We start from the raw sequence: 19746 nt of genomic DNA, 5'->3' as shown, positions 1-19746 counted from the left end.
ATTGGGAAAATTCCTTAGCACAGACCTGATTGGAACATCTGGCCACTGTGCAAGTATAAATACTAAATGGCTGTATCAGTTCCTATAACATCACTGGGAAAACGTTGTAAAGTTGGTGAGTGCCTTGCCCTTGGACTGCATGCCAGTTTCTTCCTAAAATATAAGCCTAAATTTAGCAGCCAGATTGCAAGTAGCATTTGAATTATCCAGGGTCACTTTATGGCTTCTTCCATCCCAGGAAATAACCTCCCAGCAACAATCCTTGCCAGAACCTAATCATGTTCAGGTCTGCTGGGTCTTGTCTCAGCTCTGCCATGTCTCACTGGCGTTCAGCTGTATTGTCATCTCTCCAGACAATGTCCTCTGTGTTACTTGAAAAGAAACAATCCATTTCACTGATTTTTTTTCACATTTTCATTTTCTCTTAGCTCTAGCTGCCCAAGCATATGCACTAAAGGAGGAGAACGATAGTCTCCGATGGCAGCTGGATGCTTATAGGAACGAAGTGGAGCTCCTGAAGCAGGAGAAAGGACAGCTCTTTCGAACAGAGGAAAGCCTTACCAAGGACCAGCAGCTGCAGTTCCTACAACAGACAATGCAAGGCATGCAGCAGGTATTTTTAAGGAGGAAAAAAACAGGTCTTCTATTTTGGGAAAGTGGTACCATGGGTCTCTGCTGTACTCAAGACTATTCATTAAGGTCCTGATTTATTTTTAGAAAATCATGGGGGCTTTAGATGGGCAAAAAGGAAGGAGAATTTTGGGATGTATTTAAGCGTGGTCATTTTAGGAATTCATAAACTGCAAACCCATTGATCATTCAGGAAAACTCCTTATGCACTTGCTAGTTATGAGCAAATTGCTCTGTTCCTCTTCTCACTTAATCCAACTGGCCCTGGTACTGCACAAAAATTTTTAAAAAATTGTCTAATATATCATAGTCAATGTTCTGTGGTGTCTTCATTTGCATTCATCTGCATATTTTTTTCTGCTATTGTTGAAATGACTGAGACATCAGCATGTCCAGACTACCCTCCTTAACTTGCAAATCGTTAGCAACATCAGTGCTGTTTCCTGAGCTATTATCATTTATGCTGACCCATGGATGTAACCTTTTCATTCAGACAGTTTTTAAGTGGTTTAGTGCAACAAAAAAAAGCTTTTTCTCAAACACCAGTCAACAAGAAACTGTACTATGTCCCTGCAGGGGCAAGGGGTGTCAGTTTATCATAATTATTATCCCTTATTTGTTAGTGTGCTCCTGACACCATGCTGGGTGAGTCTTGGCAAGCACATCCAGACTGCTCCCACTGTGTTGTCTGACATGTCCACTGACACACAAGCAGCCCTCATCCAGCCTGCATGTGAGCAGCATCTTCCCTGCCCAGGCATTTGTGTTCAGCTGCTACGTGACAGAACACAAGGGCAATGGCTCACCACAGTGCTGGGTTGTGCTCCCAGCTGGAGTGCAGCTTTTCAGCCTGGCACTGCAGAGGTTAATTTTGCTTCCTTCATCTGTAGCATCACACCCCCTCTGTCACCCCCTGTTGTTAGATTCTAGAAGGAGACAAGTTGTACCCACTTCCAGACTGTACCAAGCTGCATTTGTGGTAAAACCCAGGAGATACTAATTTACTATGAGCTGCATTGTTGAGTTGGGAATTGCATGGCTGTCCTGGTACCCATGGATCCCAGAAAGTCTGTAAATCCCAACACCCAGTAACAGAGCACAAGCAACCCTATACACGTATTGATATCAACACAAGATCCTTTAAGCCTGCAGAGTTTAACAAAATCAGGGTGATTTATTTTATAGTGGAGTAAGTCTGACCAAAATAATTTAAAAGTTGAAAATAAGTAATTGATAATTCAGGAATAAAATCTTTTCCAGACTTCAGAATTAAGTCATTACTCAGAAATACTTGAGGATTCTGTATACTTTAGATAAGCTTGAGGTCTGTTCATGATCTTATCCTTATATAAATGGATACTTAAATATCACTGGTTTTAATAAATTTAACACCATATGTAAAGATGGGGCTATGTTTCATCCTGGTGCTAATTCTCCATTAAAAATAGTGAAAAGTAGGCATAATATACTACTAAATAAAAATTCTGGAGCCCTAGCACCCATTTGGCATTACTATAATTTTCTGTCTGAGGTCTGGATGAAGTGTAATCAAGTCTGTAGAATATAAATAGATTTTTATTGAACTTCAAGCAAATGTTAATAATGCAAATCAATAACACAGAGTGACTGACTTATCTCTCTGTTCAGCTGGCCATGGACACTGTAGTCCCTGTTCCTCTGAGTATTTCTGTGTTCGTGACAGTTTTGCTGTGAGTTTCTCGATTTTTCTAGTTTGCCATCTCAGGGTCAGACCTACTTGCTCCCAATGGGATATAATTAGAGATGGCCCAAGGAGCTGGAGAAGACACTGCAGATAATCCAGTCTGACAATATGCTGAGGAGAGCAGCAACACAGAAGCACGGGAGGTGAAGTTCGGAATATTTGGTGGGAAATTATCAGTCAGTTAAGCAGCTGGATGATGGTTTTGGATTTCAGTAATTAGCCATAGTCATGACATCCCATAACCTTTGTGATTTTCATGCACTTAATGCATGAATATGTAGAAATAAACCTTTGATTTAGGTAGACTCAGTTTTATCTCAGTTTGGTTTTGTAAATGTTGAGAGATGACAACCTTAGCTAAAATCCGTCAGAGTAGCGGGTGCTCAGCATCTATGGAAATCAGTCTCACAATGAAATATTAAATATATACCCAGGACCTGAGTATAAATAATTTAACAAGAAGACCTGTGTTCCCTTTTATCCTTTTGTATATATTAAAATTAATTTCAGATGAGGTAAACTGAATGCCACAGAATTCCTGAACCCTTCATATATGTCAGCATTAAAAAACATATTTCTCCTTCTTCTTTTCTCTTCATTCTCCTCCACTTTTTCATACACTTCTTCTTCTAACTCTAACTCTGAAAACTAGAGAACAAGTTATTTGAGCTTCAGCCTGAAAAACAGATTTATCTGAGAAAAAATCAGATGCATTTTCAGAATCAAGACATTTTTTGTAAACATATTTGGTGCCAAACAGTAGCAAATAACACAACACCAATGTATTTTTAATGTACTTCTACCATCTGGATGTTTTTCAGGATTCTTCCCTGTATTTGCAGGACTGATGAACTGAATGTTTATTTTCTCTTTCATCACTCCCACTGATCCAAAGTAGCATCAGGAAAATCACACAGATGTTTGTTTATGAAGTGTACCTTATGGGCAGTAGCAGCAACCTCCTTATTTGCTGTGTCTAAAAAAAGAAAATCCTTTGGACTAATGACATTGAACTTACGGAGGTTTTAGTCAACTTCCTACATAAAACTGTGTCACAGTTTAATTTCATGCCCACTGTGAGATCTCAAACAAATGGAAATAATGTCTTGTATCCATGGTAACAAATGAGACACTTTACCTGATTTTGAGATGGAAATTGAATTTACTTGTCACTGCTGCATAGGCGGTATTGCCTTCAATTTATTTCTATATGAGAATACACATACCAAGAAGATCACTTTTTGAATGGCTCTTTTTCCAGCAGTGTTTGGTATGCTCTAAAAAAGACTGTGATCACAAGAAAGGATGTTTTAGTTGTAACTATTTTTACAACACTTCACAGCACAGCTGTAAGAATTTTTTTAATCTTGCCTCTCTGTCTGAAATATTTCACCAGACACATGACTATAGGTAATGCAGAAAATATCACCTAGTAGTGCTGCTTAGTGCTTGAAATTATAAGGCTCAGTTTTCAGTGGGTATATAATTTCTCCCAATTTTAACCATTTAATTTAGCATATTCCATGTGGAATAGCAAGCAGAATTCTTTTGAAAAAAATTCTCAAAAAATCTTTCAGCCATTCCAAGAACAAAGCATGAAAAATACACTTTTATGGTATATTGTCCATCAAATATAATTCTTGAAGAAGTGTGCTTGCCACCTTTATGCTTTGAAGCAAAGGCTCAGAATTTGACAGTGAGTCTCTATTGAATTAATGATGTGTTCCAGATCCTTTATACAATCTGTCTGAAACTGATAGTGTTAGCAAGCCTTTAAAAAAAATGTCAGTTTGCCACATAGGAGATGACACTCATTACCATGTGTTTGAGTAAATTTTAGATTTTTACCGGTCATTCAGGATTGTTTATAAAGCACTTCCACAGCACAGCCACCAGTGCAGTGTTTTAAGCCTCAAGTTATTCCTGAGTCTACAGAGCACATCTCCTTTAATGTGGCTCTAACTTAACATGTTAGCTCCACCTTTTTTTTGTCAGGCTTGAATGGCCAAGGTAGTGGGCAATGCTTGTGTAACTGTGCTGATTCCTGAACTGATACATTTGCCAATAGGCTGGTAATTTTGCATGGTGCTTCATTGCATCATGTAAATGTAGGATAATGTTCTTTCCTCTCATAACTCCCTGAGCATGATGGGCTGAATTTAGCTCCTGCAGGCAAAGGTGTCATCCACAAATTCCCATTTCAATCATGCTTCCATCTATGTTATTTCCAGGAAAGGTATACAAGTGCCTACAGTTCTGCTATTGCCCATGCTGGGGTGTGTCTGAGACATCTAAGAGGCACCTCCTTGCCCCCATCCCCTAAGGGGCCCGATTCACTGGCTGGGCTTGGGATCATACTCCTAACACACAGTGACAGCACAGGCTCCTCTTTGCTGGCAGGGGTGCATTAAAGCCCAGCCACGGGGTTATTGCAGCAGCAGGGGTGCACCACAGTGCCTCTCTTAAAATTAGTGCTCAAGCTGGAAAGCCAGAACAAAGTCATGTGTGGTAGGTGTAGGGCTGACATAAAGGCTGACACTGCTGTGAGTGCCACCAACTCAGCTCAGCATGTCTCAGCAGGAGACTGAACATTTTCTGGCCCTGCTGATGATCCACATGGGTGTCATTCTGATGAAGTGTGATAAAAGTCCACTTTTGTCTTCTCTTCTTTTCCTTCCCAGACAATACCAATTTAATGTGAATTGCAATGCAGATTGTGAACCTGAACACCCAGAAGCCAGGAGCTGCCAGAACCACTGACTGTGCATTTTGCTTTGTATACCTCAGAGACCCTTCCCCATTTGGTGCCGCAGGCAGAGAGTACACAGTTAATCATCACCTGTTCAATACCCTCCTGTTCTTGCTGTTCAATATGCAGCTCAAGGTCTTTCTGCAAAGGCCACATTGCTCCTGACATTTCCTAGCTACTGAGAACTTTCTTTTGCAGTTTACTAATCATTTAATATGTAAAATAAATAGCACGTGCATCTGAGACTGATACATCTTTTTTAAAAAGCTCTGATAAATGCCAGATGACTAGCAATCATAAAATCACAGGATCATTTAGGTTGTAAAGGACCTTTAAGATCATCAAATCCAACAATTAACCCAGCATTGCCCAGTTCACCGCTAAGCCATGTCCCTAAGCATCTACACATCTTTTAAATATCTCCAGGGATGGTAACTCCACCACTACCCTAGGCAGCCTGTTCCAAAGCTGGCCAACCCTTTTGGTGGAGAAATTTTTCCTAACATCCAGCCCTAAACCTCATTTCAGGCTCTCAGTGTTTATGCAGGGTAGGACTGTTTTGTCTGAGATATGCCTCACTTTTGTGCTTGGGAGGGTAATAATTGTTGTTGGATTGTATTGCAGCTCTCTCTTTACACTCCTTGCTCCCTGCAAGGAGAGTGGTCAGGGTACATATTTGGTGATGAGGAATGTGGGAAGCACACATTTTCCACAGTACCATCACTGGGTGACAAATGACAACCCTTTTGTCTAACAGAGGTGTCACAAGAGACATCTGTCAGCTTTTTCAGCAAGACCATGTACCTCTAAAATATAGTAACTCTTCTGAGTAGAAAATCCAAAGGTAACTGTTGTTGGCCTCACTATGCTGCCTTTGAAATTAGTTGGATTTCTACCATTTCCAGCCATTAGAGCAGAGCCAATCAATTTTCAGATGGAGCTAGCAGAATTTTTTTCTACAAGCAAAGATGGCACTGCTCAGGTCTTTCCTTCCCTTTTATTCATAGCTTTTTCTCATACAACTAGTAGAAGTTAATATTCCCATGGTCCACACTCTTTCAGTGGGAGCAGGGACAAAAAGAACATTTCTGTGCAGGAGGTTACAACAGACAGTAGGGTAGGGTATTGTGAGGCTTTTTTTCCTCATCAATCTTTTAACCAATCCACCACCTATTAAGTTCCAATAAGCCTCAGCTGGCATTGAGGTCTGCAGGTCTCAGATCCTTCACATGTGTTGTTAACTGTCACAGCCATTCCTTTCTATCACATACAAATACTCTGAAATGTCAGATGCCACAGACACAGATGTTGGTGGCTGAAAACTGCTGAATCTGGTGCAGTGTAAGTGCCATGGCCATTATAACAATGATATACCTTTAAATATACAGGTTCTAGTAGCAGTTTAGTGCTGAAATTAAGATCATTGTTGAATAGATGGTGCATGTTATGGCTATATTTATTAATATAGCCTGAGTGCAGAGGAGATTTGTAGCCTTTTTTTATTCCATTTACCTCTTGCTCACCAAAGATCTATTCAGCATACAACCCAACCAATGTACTTATGCACAACTATGAACTGATTCTTCTCCAAAGTAGCATTAAAGAAGAATAAATATAAGAAATTTAAAAAAAAACCCAAAAATCCTTTTGTTTGCATTTTACGTGGTAAATAAACAGACCAGAATAATTATGTTGGAAATGTTTTTAATTGCTACTCTTGCAGTATGAATTCCAGTTACATTCTTTTTTTTTTTTTTTCTGTAAAAGTGTCACTGGGGTAGTAAGGGCAGTACTGATAACCTTATAGGGAATGGGTACAAGTTAAGTGTGAGGGACTGGACCCAACATACACATGTTCACTTCCATGCCTGTTCTTTCTCTCACCCAGTGGCTGATATTTGAGAACTGATTAAGAAATATGTGATGTCCCAGAAGAGAGAGAAGTGTTCCCATAAGTGTTGTCTTGGTTCTCTTGTGCGTTTCAGGGCTCTGTACAGTCCAGTCCATGTTTAAACTTCCAGAAAAACTTACTCTTTTGATTATATTAAAAAAAAAAAAAAGGAGCAGCTGGCAATTAAGTGCTATTTATTTACCAGATCTAAGACAAGCCAAATGGGTTCTCTTCTCTGTTTAATAACCTTTCTTTATTGAAAGTAGTGTTTGATTTCTCACTTCTGCAACCACCACTTCAATAATATTAGGGGAATGTAAATAAGGGCCCACAGATACTTTAGGCACCAAATTCCTGACAGCTGTTCTAGTGGTAAGATGGAGGAGAGTAGCATCTTTTTTCCTGTTAGTGCTGGTAAAGCTAGACTGAGATTGGCAGCAAGAATAAACCCGTCACAGAGAAATAATTGGGTGCACACATTTTATTTACAATGTGAAATAAATTAACTAGCATCTTCATTAACATGCTTGTGTAGTCTAGTGGTGGTAAAGGACAAATCCTATAAGTTTTACAGTCCAGTGATCTTACATGAATTTTTTAAAAGATCCTAAATACTAGCGTTGGCTTGCTGATTAGAATTTCCAAATGTGTTTGATGCTATCAGTGCTAAGAACTCTGTTTCCATTACTAGGAATTGTGTTTCAGTGGAAATTACACTGCGCAAATTGATTCTCTTCCATAATACTGTTCTTCTAATTAAATTTTTATTCCCCATCAAAATAAATAAAATATTTTTTCTTGAATAGGAAATCAAAATTCAAAAGATCTGTTTTGGTTTGTTGAGAAAAGGCATGCTGTATCATGCTCATTTTCAGTCCTCTGAAAGAAGAGATGGGATCACACTCCTCAAATACCATTAACTGGTGAGGAGCTATCCACAATGGACAGCACAGGTGAAAGGCTGGAGAAGATGATGTGTTGTTATGACCAGATGATTATGTCTTCCTTTGACTGTAAATCCTGCAAGGTGCCAAATTGTTTCCTTGTAGGACAGATATGAGGGCAGAGGGAACATGATACTCATTTGGGATCAGCCCGCTTTGTTTGATCAGCATCAGGATCTACTCTCCTGCTGTCAGTAAAGTCAAGGGCTATGTGATATTCCAATCACCTCATTTAGCAAAGAAAGGAGGGAGCTTAATTGGAGAAGTCCAATGGGCTTTTGTCAGACTTCTCCCCTTCACAGGCCACCACCAAAATAAAGGACCTTGTTTAATTTGCTGTGAAAACCAGATTCCAGAGAGGGATCCCTGATGCTATAAAGCTAAGTTATTAGTAAATTTAAATTCTGAGATGAAGGACTGATTCTGTAAGTTTCCTACAGACTTGGTCTTTTCTTCATTAGCTGCAAAAGCCCACAGCTGACTGAAGATAGCTTGTCTTTCTTGACAAGTAAGAGGTAAACTTGAAAATTACTTGGCAGAGGAAAGCTGTAGACTGTGTCTTAAACCATTCATTGCACCACCCATGTTCTTCTTTCCTCTTCTGCCCAGCCCTTAACATTGCCTTTTGTAGTTGGTGTGACTGAATTGCTAAGCCTCACAGAAACAAAAAAAATTTAGAGCTAATTCTCTGATATCTATCAGCTATTCTCTAGAATCCTAGAAAAACTAAAGTCAGAAGGTTCATCTGAAAGTCATATACATCTGAAGGTCTCTGCTCAAAACAGGAGCATCTCTGGAGTCATCTCAGTTTTGTTCAAGACTTTGTCCACTTATGATCTCAGTACCCCCAAGGATGGAGGGCCCACAGCTTCTGTCAGCCTTTGCTCCAGAGGCTGGCCACACTCACTGTGGAATATTTTCCTGCTATGTAATAAAAATGTTTCTTCCTGTCTATTTGTCCTCAACCCTTACTCAAGAAAATCCTGACTTCACCTCCTTTGTAACCTCCCTCTAGGTAGGTGTGTCTATGTCCATCTGTCTGTTTTCTCTTTTGGTTTATTTCTTAGGAAACAGGCCTGCAACTACTCTGAGTACTGTAGAGCTGCAGGACCTCTGGAGTCTGTCTAATAGCAGGGGAAGGGAAGCATGGCAAACACCTCTCTAAGGAAGCAGCTGGACAGATTTGTTCTTTAGTGCCACCACACACATTCCCCCATCAGGTGTGTGTCCAGCTTCCCAGCCCCCTCTGAGGTGGTTAACCTGCAGACCAAACAAGTTCAGCACCATCTTTGCCTCTGGCCAGAGAACCAGGAAAACTCACTTTGCCCATCAAGCAGGAGCTGGGCTGTTCATTCACGTGCAGCTCTTCACCAGCCCTTGTTCATCATTGCAAAACCCCATGATCCAACCAAATAATGCCACACATACAGCCAGGGATACAGCCAGTCTCTGAGAGGTGACAGGGATGAGAAACATTGCACTATTACACTGTGTTTCTTTTTAATCCCTTTAAAAACCCAAACCCACAGCCATACTCTTTATTTTAATAATGCCTTGCTGCAACGTGGCTAACTTCCTTGAGGGCTCATTTCTAAAGCTTCTTTGACTTGTCTTTCACATTCTCCTGTTTCCTTGGTGATTTGTCAGGCCTCATCAGCGTCTTGTTACTAATGCATATTTGCGCAGCTGGGAAGTCACTTTCTCATTATTCAAGCCTGCCATGTGCTGGCCATTTGTGATATGAAATCTTGTCTGTCTTGCAAAAAAAGATGCTCTTCCAGACAATTCATGGGAGCAGTGGGAGAGGGATTTGTATTTTTATTTTGCAAATGGTTAATTTAATTTTAATTTTTTTTTCTTTTCTTCCTACCTAAGGAAGATTCTGAAAGGAAATGTTTACTATCTTTCCCCTCTGTGTTTGTAAACAGCTTCTAAGAATTTCAAAACATTTATTTCCTTGCAATTTTTGTCATTTTCCACTTGGTAAACTCTTGACTTCTTTTTCTTTATATAAAATAAAGTTTAAAAAGATGGAAAAAAGAGAGAAAAAGAGAAAATATAATAAAATATCAGGAATTGCTATCATAAGTGAGTGCTTTAATTTTTAGGTGAACTCTGCAGTCATTTGAATGCCTATGGTTTCATACTTTTCAGATCTCTGATTCTTGTGTAGTTTTGGGGGAAGAACTTCATTTTTGCACAAGTGAGTTCTGCTTCCCAGGGTTACTGTTTTACTTACATGCATGCCTTAGTTTCTTTTGGACTGAAAAAATTAGGATTGGTTGAGGCACACCCTGCCTATTTGAGTCACCTAAGTTCCACCTCCTTTTTAGGCACCTAATGAATCCATTTCTCCTGTATAGGGATATATTTCCTATAGGTAATAAGTGGGGAATAATATGAGTATGTTTCTCCTACACAGTATATGGGCAAGAGAATCCAGTTTCCCTAAGTTCCCTGGGTGTTGAAGATGACCATTCAACTGAGTTGGCTTAGTTAAGCTGTGTAAGAGCATCCCTGTTTGACTGATACACTGATTTCAGAGACCTTTAACAGAGATCATTTCTGGACATTCTGCAGCTACTCCATAGATATCCAGGGATTCATGTCTGTGCCTCCTTCCTGTGACTGAACAGGCTGGGTGTGCTGAAACTGCCTGCACAAGCTGTGATCAACGTCAGTGCTCCCACACCAGAGGTGTTCTTTTGTCTGCTCCTCCTTACTGCCCTTTAAGATCTTTGTAACCTTTTCATACTTCATTTCAAGCAGCTGTAGAGAAAATCATAAACAAAATAGCATAGGCAGGACCACTCAGCAGTATAATTGCTAGACTTGTGGCAAATGCTGGTTTTCCTTTTTCATTATTCTGTCAGCCTTACAGCATCCTAAGTACAGCCTCAGGCCCTGCGGTCACTTCTGATCTGCCTCCCTTTTCTTTGCATGCAAAGTTGTTGGTTTCATGCTGGAAATCATGCTTTCCTTGTGGGATCCTTGTCTGTCCAACTAGGTTTGGGATTCGACCACACTTCTAGGTCTATCCATATTTATATTCAAATCCACATTGCCTTTTGGGGAGCAATGAAGAGATGTGGGCAGGGAGGAGGAGAGGAAAGAGAAGGAGTATTTCATGACTGCACAGTGCTACACAACAGCAAGCTATTTCTTTCCCTTTAGGACTTCTCATATATTCTGAGGCAGTGTGTGCTGCTCAGTTGTTAGCATTCTTGGCCACACTGGCACTGCATTGTACACAGCCTGGGTAATTCAGCTGGCTTCAATAATGCCATCTATATTTAATGTTTCAGAAGCTGTGAAGATTGGTTTAAGATGGTAATTTTCTGTCTGCGCTTTTGAGATCTATGCAATATGGGTGGTACTGAACTGTCTCTGGCAGGGATTCAGCTTTGGAATGAGAATGTGTGGGAAAAAAAATCAAGATAAAACACACACCCTCTTTCACCCCACATAATGAAATTACCTACCCACTTATTATGCGCAGGGAGGATTTGGTCTTTGTGAATGAAGGAAGCGTAACATGGAACAGTAATATCTACCATTTCTACACAGAGCAGTTCCAGAGTTACCACTGGAAGCAATGTCTTGCGTTTTTTGCGGAGGGCGTCTAAAATGTATTGCTTGATCTCTGGACAGGCAACCAGGAGGCTAATTCTTTTTGGCTCTCCCATCTCCTCTTTGGAAATACTAGTAAGAGGATATTAGTGGTGTCTGCCAGTCTGATCTGATCCTACTACACAGCTCCATCTCCTAGGGTCAAGCTGGCAGCCGTGCTGACAAATGCTTTGGTTGCATGTAGACCAGCTGAGCTTCCAGGTTCCTACTGGTGGAGCTCTGCAGGTGTCTCTCTTCAGGATCATCAGAGGTGTGATGAGCTCTGTAATGTGCTTTTCCGCTTTCTGATACTTGCATTTTGGGAAAAGGGAGAAGACACTTGCATAACATGCAGGGCACCCTTGCAGACCCAAAGAATTGCACACTGGCGACATGGAATAAAACAGAAATACGAGCCAGACATTATACATGGCTGTATAGCCATGAAATCAGTTCTTTGCCTGATAAAACTGAGGAACTTCTGTCTGAATGCTGTGTCACAAAGCTGGGAACATCAGGGCTTAAAGAGAATGGGCAGATATGTGAGACAAGATTGAAAGAACAGATACTTGTATATAGCTGTAGCGACCATTGGTGTAGTAGGTCAGTTTCCTACACAGGGAAACTCTGGCAGAAAGGCTGTGTGAGATGGCAGAGTAGGTGGAACAGTGTCAGACAGCATAAGCATTGAAACAAAGAAATTTTTTTTGATTGATTGTGGTATATAGTTGCAAGGAATTTGAAAGGCAGAAGAAATATCTATAGGATCAATTTTTAATAAGCAGATATATGTATGAAAAACAAAGTAATTCTGAATAATTAATACCTGCATCTTGGCATCATTCATTATAATCTTTATGGAAAGCCTGTCTGTTTATAAGCAGGCGTGACAGGAGTCCCTGTTATGAAACTTGTGTCATTTCTGCCAGTGTAAGATCCTTTTCCCAGTTGCTTGTAACTTTGCCAAACATCACGTGTTTTTACTGAAATATTTCAGGCTGTTCATCTGTCTTAGGTTGATATTTTTTCAGTCACATTTATTTCTTTATTTTTCAAAATGAGACTAAAAGAGAAAAATATGCTGTTTGGCAGGTATAAGTCCTTGTTACAACTTCCTGGTGGCATCATCAACCACTCAGGAAAAAGAAATACCCAAACCCAAAACATGCAAAATTAAAAGCTTCTGCAGCTTTTAGAGATAAACATGAGGGAGAGAAAAAGAAATTTAAACCACCAAGGAATGGCTCCAAATTTTAAATAATTTTGACATCTCTGGAGGTTGAATGGGAAGGTCCCAGTCCTGTTAATGAAAAACCTTGTGTATGACTGGAAATAGGATATCTTAGTTACAGTTACTCTGCTTTCCTGTGGAAATAGGACACATTTACTGTCTTTGAAGCCTATGCATGCACAGTAAACCTTCAATAGTTGACAGTTTAACCACTTAGACTGCTAGAAGGTTTTATCTCATATCAAGCTCTTTGTAGTTCATACTCCAATAAGAATGCATACTCTTTTACCCCAGTGAAACTGAGAATGTTGGATGTTTTCCTGGGATTCCTGTTCCTTGCTGGTCCAGAGCCAAGTACAAGGATCCAAAGCATCACATCTCCCTCTCTCTCTCATGCTCTCAGTGTCTTCCACACCAATTCCTCCCATGCTTGGACAGTTTTGGAAAAATTGCCTTAAATGAAAAACAGGAAAAATCAAGGTCAAAAGAAGAGATATATAATTAGACTAAATCACAGTGGGAGATGTGAAAATAAAAGAGTGGAAATTTGTGAGCTGATCTGCAGTAAGTGAAACATGGCCATGGAAGAACCATGGCGGTGGGCAGGATGGAGAAGGAGGTTTAAGTTCAACTCGGGTCAATCTTGATTTCCTCTCTGTAACAGTCATTCAGTAGTGAAAGGTTTTCAGGGACAAGATGAACTGAAAGATCACTTGGGATCGTCCAGATGTGAATTTTTGTTATTCAAAAGAATGTCCAGTAGGGTTTCTGCCAGAAGCTGAAGTAAAATTCTCTCAACCAGTATGAAGGTGGAGTCTGGCCACACTGGTGAGACGTAACTGCTCAGAAAACACTCTGAAATGGGGCCAAAGACTTCTTTCTCATGCTATGCTTAGGTGTGTGAAGTCAAACATTGCAGCTGCAAAGGAGAGGACATCTCACCAGCTGCTATTAGGTGACAGTCTGCTTATCACACCTCAGGTGTTTAAGCTAGTGACCTTTGAGAGGGTTTATGGCATCTTTCTGGTGTCTTTTGTCCTCTCCTTCTCTTCTGATGACTGGAGTCCATTCCTTCTAAATTGCAGACATCAGCTAGAACTATCCTAGATGAACCTTAAGGGTATGTTAAAAGTTTACATGGGGTGACTAGATGGTCCCTTCTGCATGAGAACCTGTATGGGTATCAGAGCGTGACCCATGGCAGTGTACATCCAGTGTATCTTCTGAAAATGTGGGAAGTAGTACCCAACAGGCAAGGTGAACACATCCCTGTTTGAGAAATGCCAAAGCTGAGTTTCCTGCACAAGAGCTGGTTGGGTGTGCCCCAGTAGAAGGGACCTATTTATTTCATGGAAAAATCTTGAGATTCAAAATGATCTTATGCTGTGGTAGAGTGAAAACACATACCAGAATGTCTTTTGAAGGCTCCCAGGGAACAGTCCAGGCAGCATGATCCATCAAAAAGCTAACCAACTCAGCTGGACTGTAGGGTTTGTGAGATATAATCAGACATATACCCACGTGTATTTTTACTTCAGTGGCTGAATTAATCCATCATACTGATGTTCACTTACAACAGAAATACACTACCAATAACTCCACCAGTCCCTGAAATGTCATCTGTTTCCAAGTCACTCTGAAAACAATGCTGACACCTTGTCCTTTGATGCCTGGGACTTCCAGTGCAGTGGAACAAGACTTTTTCTAGATTTGCTGTCTGTAACTTACCAAGAGGCTGAACACCTGCAACATCAGTTTGAGTCAGCTACCAGCCCTAAGCACAACTATAAACTAAGCTTTAGATGTAGGTACATGGCTAAATCAGTAATGCACATTAGTAAAGCAATTAGTAGTTCAATTAGTCCTTTAAATGGAGTGTGCTTACGAGCAATATGTTGCCCCAGAAAATCATAGTTTTCTTTCTTATTCCCTAAGAGAAAGTACATTAACTCCTTTCTTAACCTGTTTGTCTGCTCTTGCTCTTCATCAGTGTCTAACATTCTTCACATCAATACAAAAATATATAGCTATTTCAGAATTAATTAAATCTACTGACCTGCTCTTGACAGTCACAATAAATCTATGCAGAATCTAAAGCTAGCCAAGACCAGGGGACGTGGGCTTTCAAATATGCTCCTTCATCCCGGAATTCTCTTCATAAAAATAGATTTTGGTCATAGCTTTTTGTTTTGACAGTAGATCAGCAGTCTTCCTGGCTGATATATTGATTGTAGGGCATCAGTCTTCTTGATTTAATAAAATATCGCAGCACAACATAAAAAAGAAAAAAGAAGGAAAGCTTTTGTCTTCTTGGCAAGTCAGTCTGAAAGCTTTCCAGAATATTGCTTTGCATAGAATGAAAATGGCTGTGGGCCAATGACTAATTATATTAAAGGGCTGTGCTTTTAAATTATTTATGTACCATAGTGTTTACCCTAGTATTATTAAAACCACCACATATACTTCTACAAATAAGATTTTGGTTCAGATGAATGTGGCAGTCACTCTGTGAGTGACTTACAGTACCAGGAGTTTCTACTTTAATGTAATAAATAGCTTAATGCACATTAACAGATGCATTACTCGTGGTGTACTGCCACAGAAGGAGATGCAGATGAAAATAATTTACCTCTGGTCCATTTAGACACAGCAGATTATGCAACAATAATAAATGTAGGAGCAGGATGCAAAATATTGTTTGAAATGAGGATTTGTCAAACTGGGGATTTTAAACTGCTTTGGATCCAGACGAGGCTAACCAGAAACTTCTTTTGTTTGTGCAGCAATTGCTGAGCATACAGGAAGAATTAAATAACAAAAAATCCGAACTGGAGCAAGCAAAGGAAGAGCAAACGCATACACAAGCGATGCTTAAAGTCCTGCAGGAACAGGTGAGTGATTTTAGCAGGAGAAAAATGCTGGCTTAGGCATGCTAAGGAGAAGGAAGGCAAAACCATTAGCACACAAAGACTTCACCTCCAAAATCCACAGGAGTCTGACCACAGAATATGCTGTGAACAAGATCTAACCTTATGTGGCCTGTCTGTCTGCTCTGATTAGACTAATAGAGGTTGAGAAAACAGAGTGAAAAGGGACCCTTACTTTATACTATCCAATATTGAATTTCATGCCATGAGTAGTATTTCCTCTTATGTATTCTACACAGATATCAGTGATAAGTGTTTTTGCTCTGAATTAAAAAAATGTTGGGGGAGTTAAATATACCTGAGCCAAAACAGCTCTTCCTTTTAAGATTAGTATTGAAAAAGCATTTTGGCATCTTCTGTGTAATTCACAAGTGTGAGTGTATAAAAAACTTACAGTGGCATTATCATAACGGCATTAAAAAAGTATTTACAATGCACTTATTTAAGCAGTGAGAATCAATTCTCTGTAAATCTGATTATCCCACCTTCTTTGATACTTAGGTGTAGTATGGCACAGAGAAGTATATTTGATAGTATTGTTTTCTAAGGATAATAAGATGGATAGCTACACTGCAAAAAGCGAGTCTGGCCCTAAATCTGTAAATCTGCAGATGAAACAGTGTATTGTGTGCAAGCACAGTGTGCACAAATTTGTGTTTTTTCTGTGTAGACCATGTAGCTTGAACACACTGAAATTGAAGATACCCACCTGTGCAGCACAGGCACAGTTTCTGCTTTGAGACCTTATTTTAGCCCTTTCTGTATTTCAGCTAAAATATATGATGGCTTGATTAAGTATTTGCAGTTTAAGGTCTGTGGGATCTGAATTGCTCAGGTGATGAGCAAAATGCTGATGATTCTTATTTTCAAGATTCTTCATCATGTATGTCTGCAGACATATGTATACATTTAATGTAAATATTAGGAGAAGTAAATTATGTTTATTTCTGATTTTTTAAAATTTTGTTATGAAAGCTAGGACACTTTTCCACATTTAACATTTATCTTTGAACATATCTGATGACAAATACATTCTGCAAACTAATAATTTAGGTTCTGGAAGCTTTTATGTTTAGATACATGTTCTTAGTACTCATGGTCACAAAAATAACCCAAATGAAGGCTAAAGCAAGACTGTAATACAGAAAATGCCATGAGGAAGAATGGATTTGGTAATGACAGAATCTTTATAAACACAGATTCTACCAGGTCTCTTAAGTTAATTGCATCTCATTTCCATTTTCACATGGTTTTTAAGGTATAGCATTATAAAGTGCTTAAAAAAAATTGCATTAAGTTATTTTTACATCTTTGTAGCAATTATATGCTGCAAAAACATCTAGGAAGATCTTGCAATGTGAGGCCCAGTAGGGACCACCAGGGCAGACTTCTGAATCTCTGCAGACTCTTGCTAATTGCGAATCAAATGTGCACTCATGCTAGGCAGACAGGCAAAACAGTAGCTGAAAGAAAGGCAGGATGGATCTTCATTTCTCCTGAGAATTAGCTCTGAAACATGCCTAAGGCCAAGACTGTAAGTAGCTAGAATTCCTGAAGAGTGCTAGACAGCCAGTGTGCTCCTCCAAGAACCCTGAACGATTTCCAAAAGTTTCCAGAACAGCAGAAGCCCTAGCAGTAATGACCCCCATTTGCCAAGACTCGTAGTTTTCCTTTACAAGCACTACAGCTTATCTGTGTGCTTTATCCACAATGGGTACTGAAAATCATCCAGCTGAACCAAGTAAATAGAGAATTTCTTTCAAAAATAAATAGCACAGGACTCCTGCCTTGACTTTATGGCTTGGTTTTGTGATAGGTTTGCTAAAAACTGACTTTTCATCCCGAAAAGATCCTGCCCTGCCTCACTCAGGGCATGTTTGCAAGGGGAGGTGCAGCTCTATCTGAGTATGGCTGCTCCATGCACCCACCCAGCCATATCCAGGCTGGGATATCCTGCTGGGAGAAGTCCTGCATGCTGGAGCACCACGTTACATTGCTGCAGCCAAAAGGCTTCTGAATCACTTCTGGCCCGTGGCCGTCAGCTCTGGTTGTCTGAAGGATTCACACCCCCTGGTTTGAGTCAGGCCTATCCCATCACAGCATTAGATTTATCCAATACTTCCTGATTCCTCATCCTTCCAGGCAGGCCCCTGGTTGTTGTTGACACTAGCTCTGTGTTGCCTCAGCACAGTCCACACTGCCAACATCACACTCTCCCCTGACTTGCCCTGGAGTCAGACTAGGGGGCAAGGCAAGTCTCATTTTTCCCAATACTGTACACTTTTCTGAGCTTCCTATTCCAGCATTTCTCTATTTAACATGTGAGAGAAGAATATAATTTAAATAATAATTTAGAAAAAAAATAGGCTAAAAAGAGACTTTACCCCTTTTTTAACCTGTGGGAATGCAGCTGCACACTTTCAACCCTTAAGTTTTCCACCGTTATCTCCACTGGTTCACCTACATCTCTTCCCGCAGAGGTCCTAGTCTTGGCATGGATGCAAGCACCTTCTTGCCTGAGCTTTGGCATTCTTTTCAGAGCATGATGTTCAATAAAAGAGCTGGAGAGGCTCAAGCATCCTCTCTGCATTAAATTAATTGATGAAGCAGTGCCAGGGCAATGATGGAGGGAAACCATGGCAGGGCAAAAGCCTTCAAGACCAAAGTGGGCTTCAGGCTGAGCCCAGTCTCCCATCATACTCACATGTGGCTGATGGGGATGGGGCATGTCACCAGAAGAGCACTTTCCCAGGGAGCCACAGTCACCAAGGGGTGAGAGCACTTTATCAACCTGGAAAGGGAAACTCAAAGTGTAAGCAATAAACAGCATTTCTTGAGCACTCAGGACACTCACATCAGCATGCAGAACAGTTTTACAAAACCTAGCATGCTCTCTAACCTCATATTCAGATGAGTAACTCAGCTGAACCCAATAGGACTGCCCATGGTGGTTGAATTTCTCTAATGAAGAATTGGCAGAATCAGGAAACAGCACTTTCAGTCACACTGTGATGCATACATACGTAATTCTGGTGCTTTGCTGGAAGTAGCCATCTCAGCTCATTCCTACCAGCTATCCTCACAGTGAGGTGGTTTCACAGAATGGTTATTTTTTCAGAGTAGGGAAAACATGTAGCATTCATTGGAAAGGCACCACCCTGCTGACAGTATAAATTGCAGACTTCTTGAGGCTTTTGAACGATGAGCTTCAGTGAATTGAATCCGGAGACCTGATGATTTTGCAGTCCCCAAATATCCTTCATACTACTTTATCAGGAAGTGTTGCCCTCTTTCCTCTCCATCAGGACTGGTTTAGTGGCTTGAGCAGCAGTTCCTGAATTGGTGTAGTTCACAGCCCTGCATAATAAGGTACAAACAGACCATGGCCTGCTTACCTTAATTGTCATATTGGAAACTGAACAGCTGGGAGCTGGATCACACTCAGTTCAGCTCGTTGTCATGTAGCAAAAATGTGGTGGAGGTAACCAATCCCCCTATGATGGTAGTCCACCAACACTTGAGTCAGACCCTAATCAATACATATTAGTGTTGTTGCCAATCAGAGCTGTGGCTATAGAGTCAACAGTTACATCAAACTCAGCTTCTTTGGCAAAAGAGAAGGAATTCAGAGGAAAGCTGTGTTAATTGCTCCCCATCCTTCCGTTCTCCCTCCATCTCCCTCTTCCATATGATATCTGTTGTGAATTAAATTACAATAAAAGCATGACTCTTCAGAGCTTAACCTAAAGAGCAAGTGATTCTGTGAGTTTCATTTAAGTGTAGAAACTTCCATGGCTTATAGGCTCAGGTGAGCTGCCGTGTCTCCTATTTGCTCTGTTTGCTCAATTATAGGACAAACGACAGCATATTCCACTGTGGCTCAAGATGTGAGCTAGGACTTTCCTTAAATCTCCTGAGAGTGATCTTTACAATTCCCAATGTAATCCTGGATTTTCCCCTAAAAGCTAATTCATGAGGGAAAAAAAAGGTTTTGTTCAGGTCATATATTTGCAGTGTCTCCTGAGTTCTTCCTGCCACTGGT

General features: G+C 40.3%; 1 protein-coding gene across 10 annotated transcripts in view; it reads left to right on the top strand.

Moving 5' to 3' along the window:
* ENOX1 (ecto-NOX disulfide-thiol exchanger 1) overlaps window positions 1–19746 on the top strand; it is a 370196-nt gene that overhangs the window by 326965 nt on the left and 23485 nt on the right. For all 10 annotated transcript variants that reach the window (XM_083854594.1, XM_083854596.1, XM_083854591.1 and 7 more), the window contains 2 exons: window positions 429–613; window positions 15561–15668. In XM_083854594.1, the coding sequence (XP_083710720.1) occupies window positions 429–613; window positions 15561–15668 (293 nt within the window). The remainder of the gene's footprint in view (window positions 1–428; window positions 614–15560; window positions 15669–19746) is intronic.

Source organism: Zosterops lateralis (assembly GCF_965231275.1).
Source record: "Zosterops lateralis genome assembly, chromosome: 2".
NCBI classification, from domain to species: Eukaryota; Metazoa; Chordata; class Aves; order Passeriformes; family Zosteropidae; genus Zosterops; species Zosterops lateralis.
Note: the sequence above shows the minus strand (reverse complement) of the source record. Positions and strands in the feature narration are given on the sequence as shown.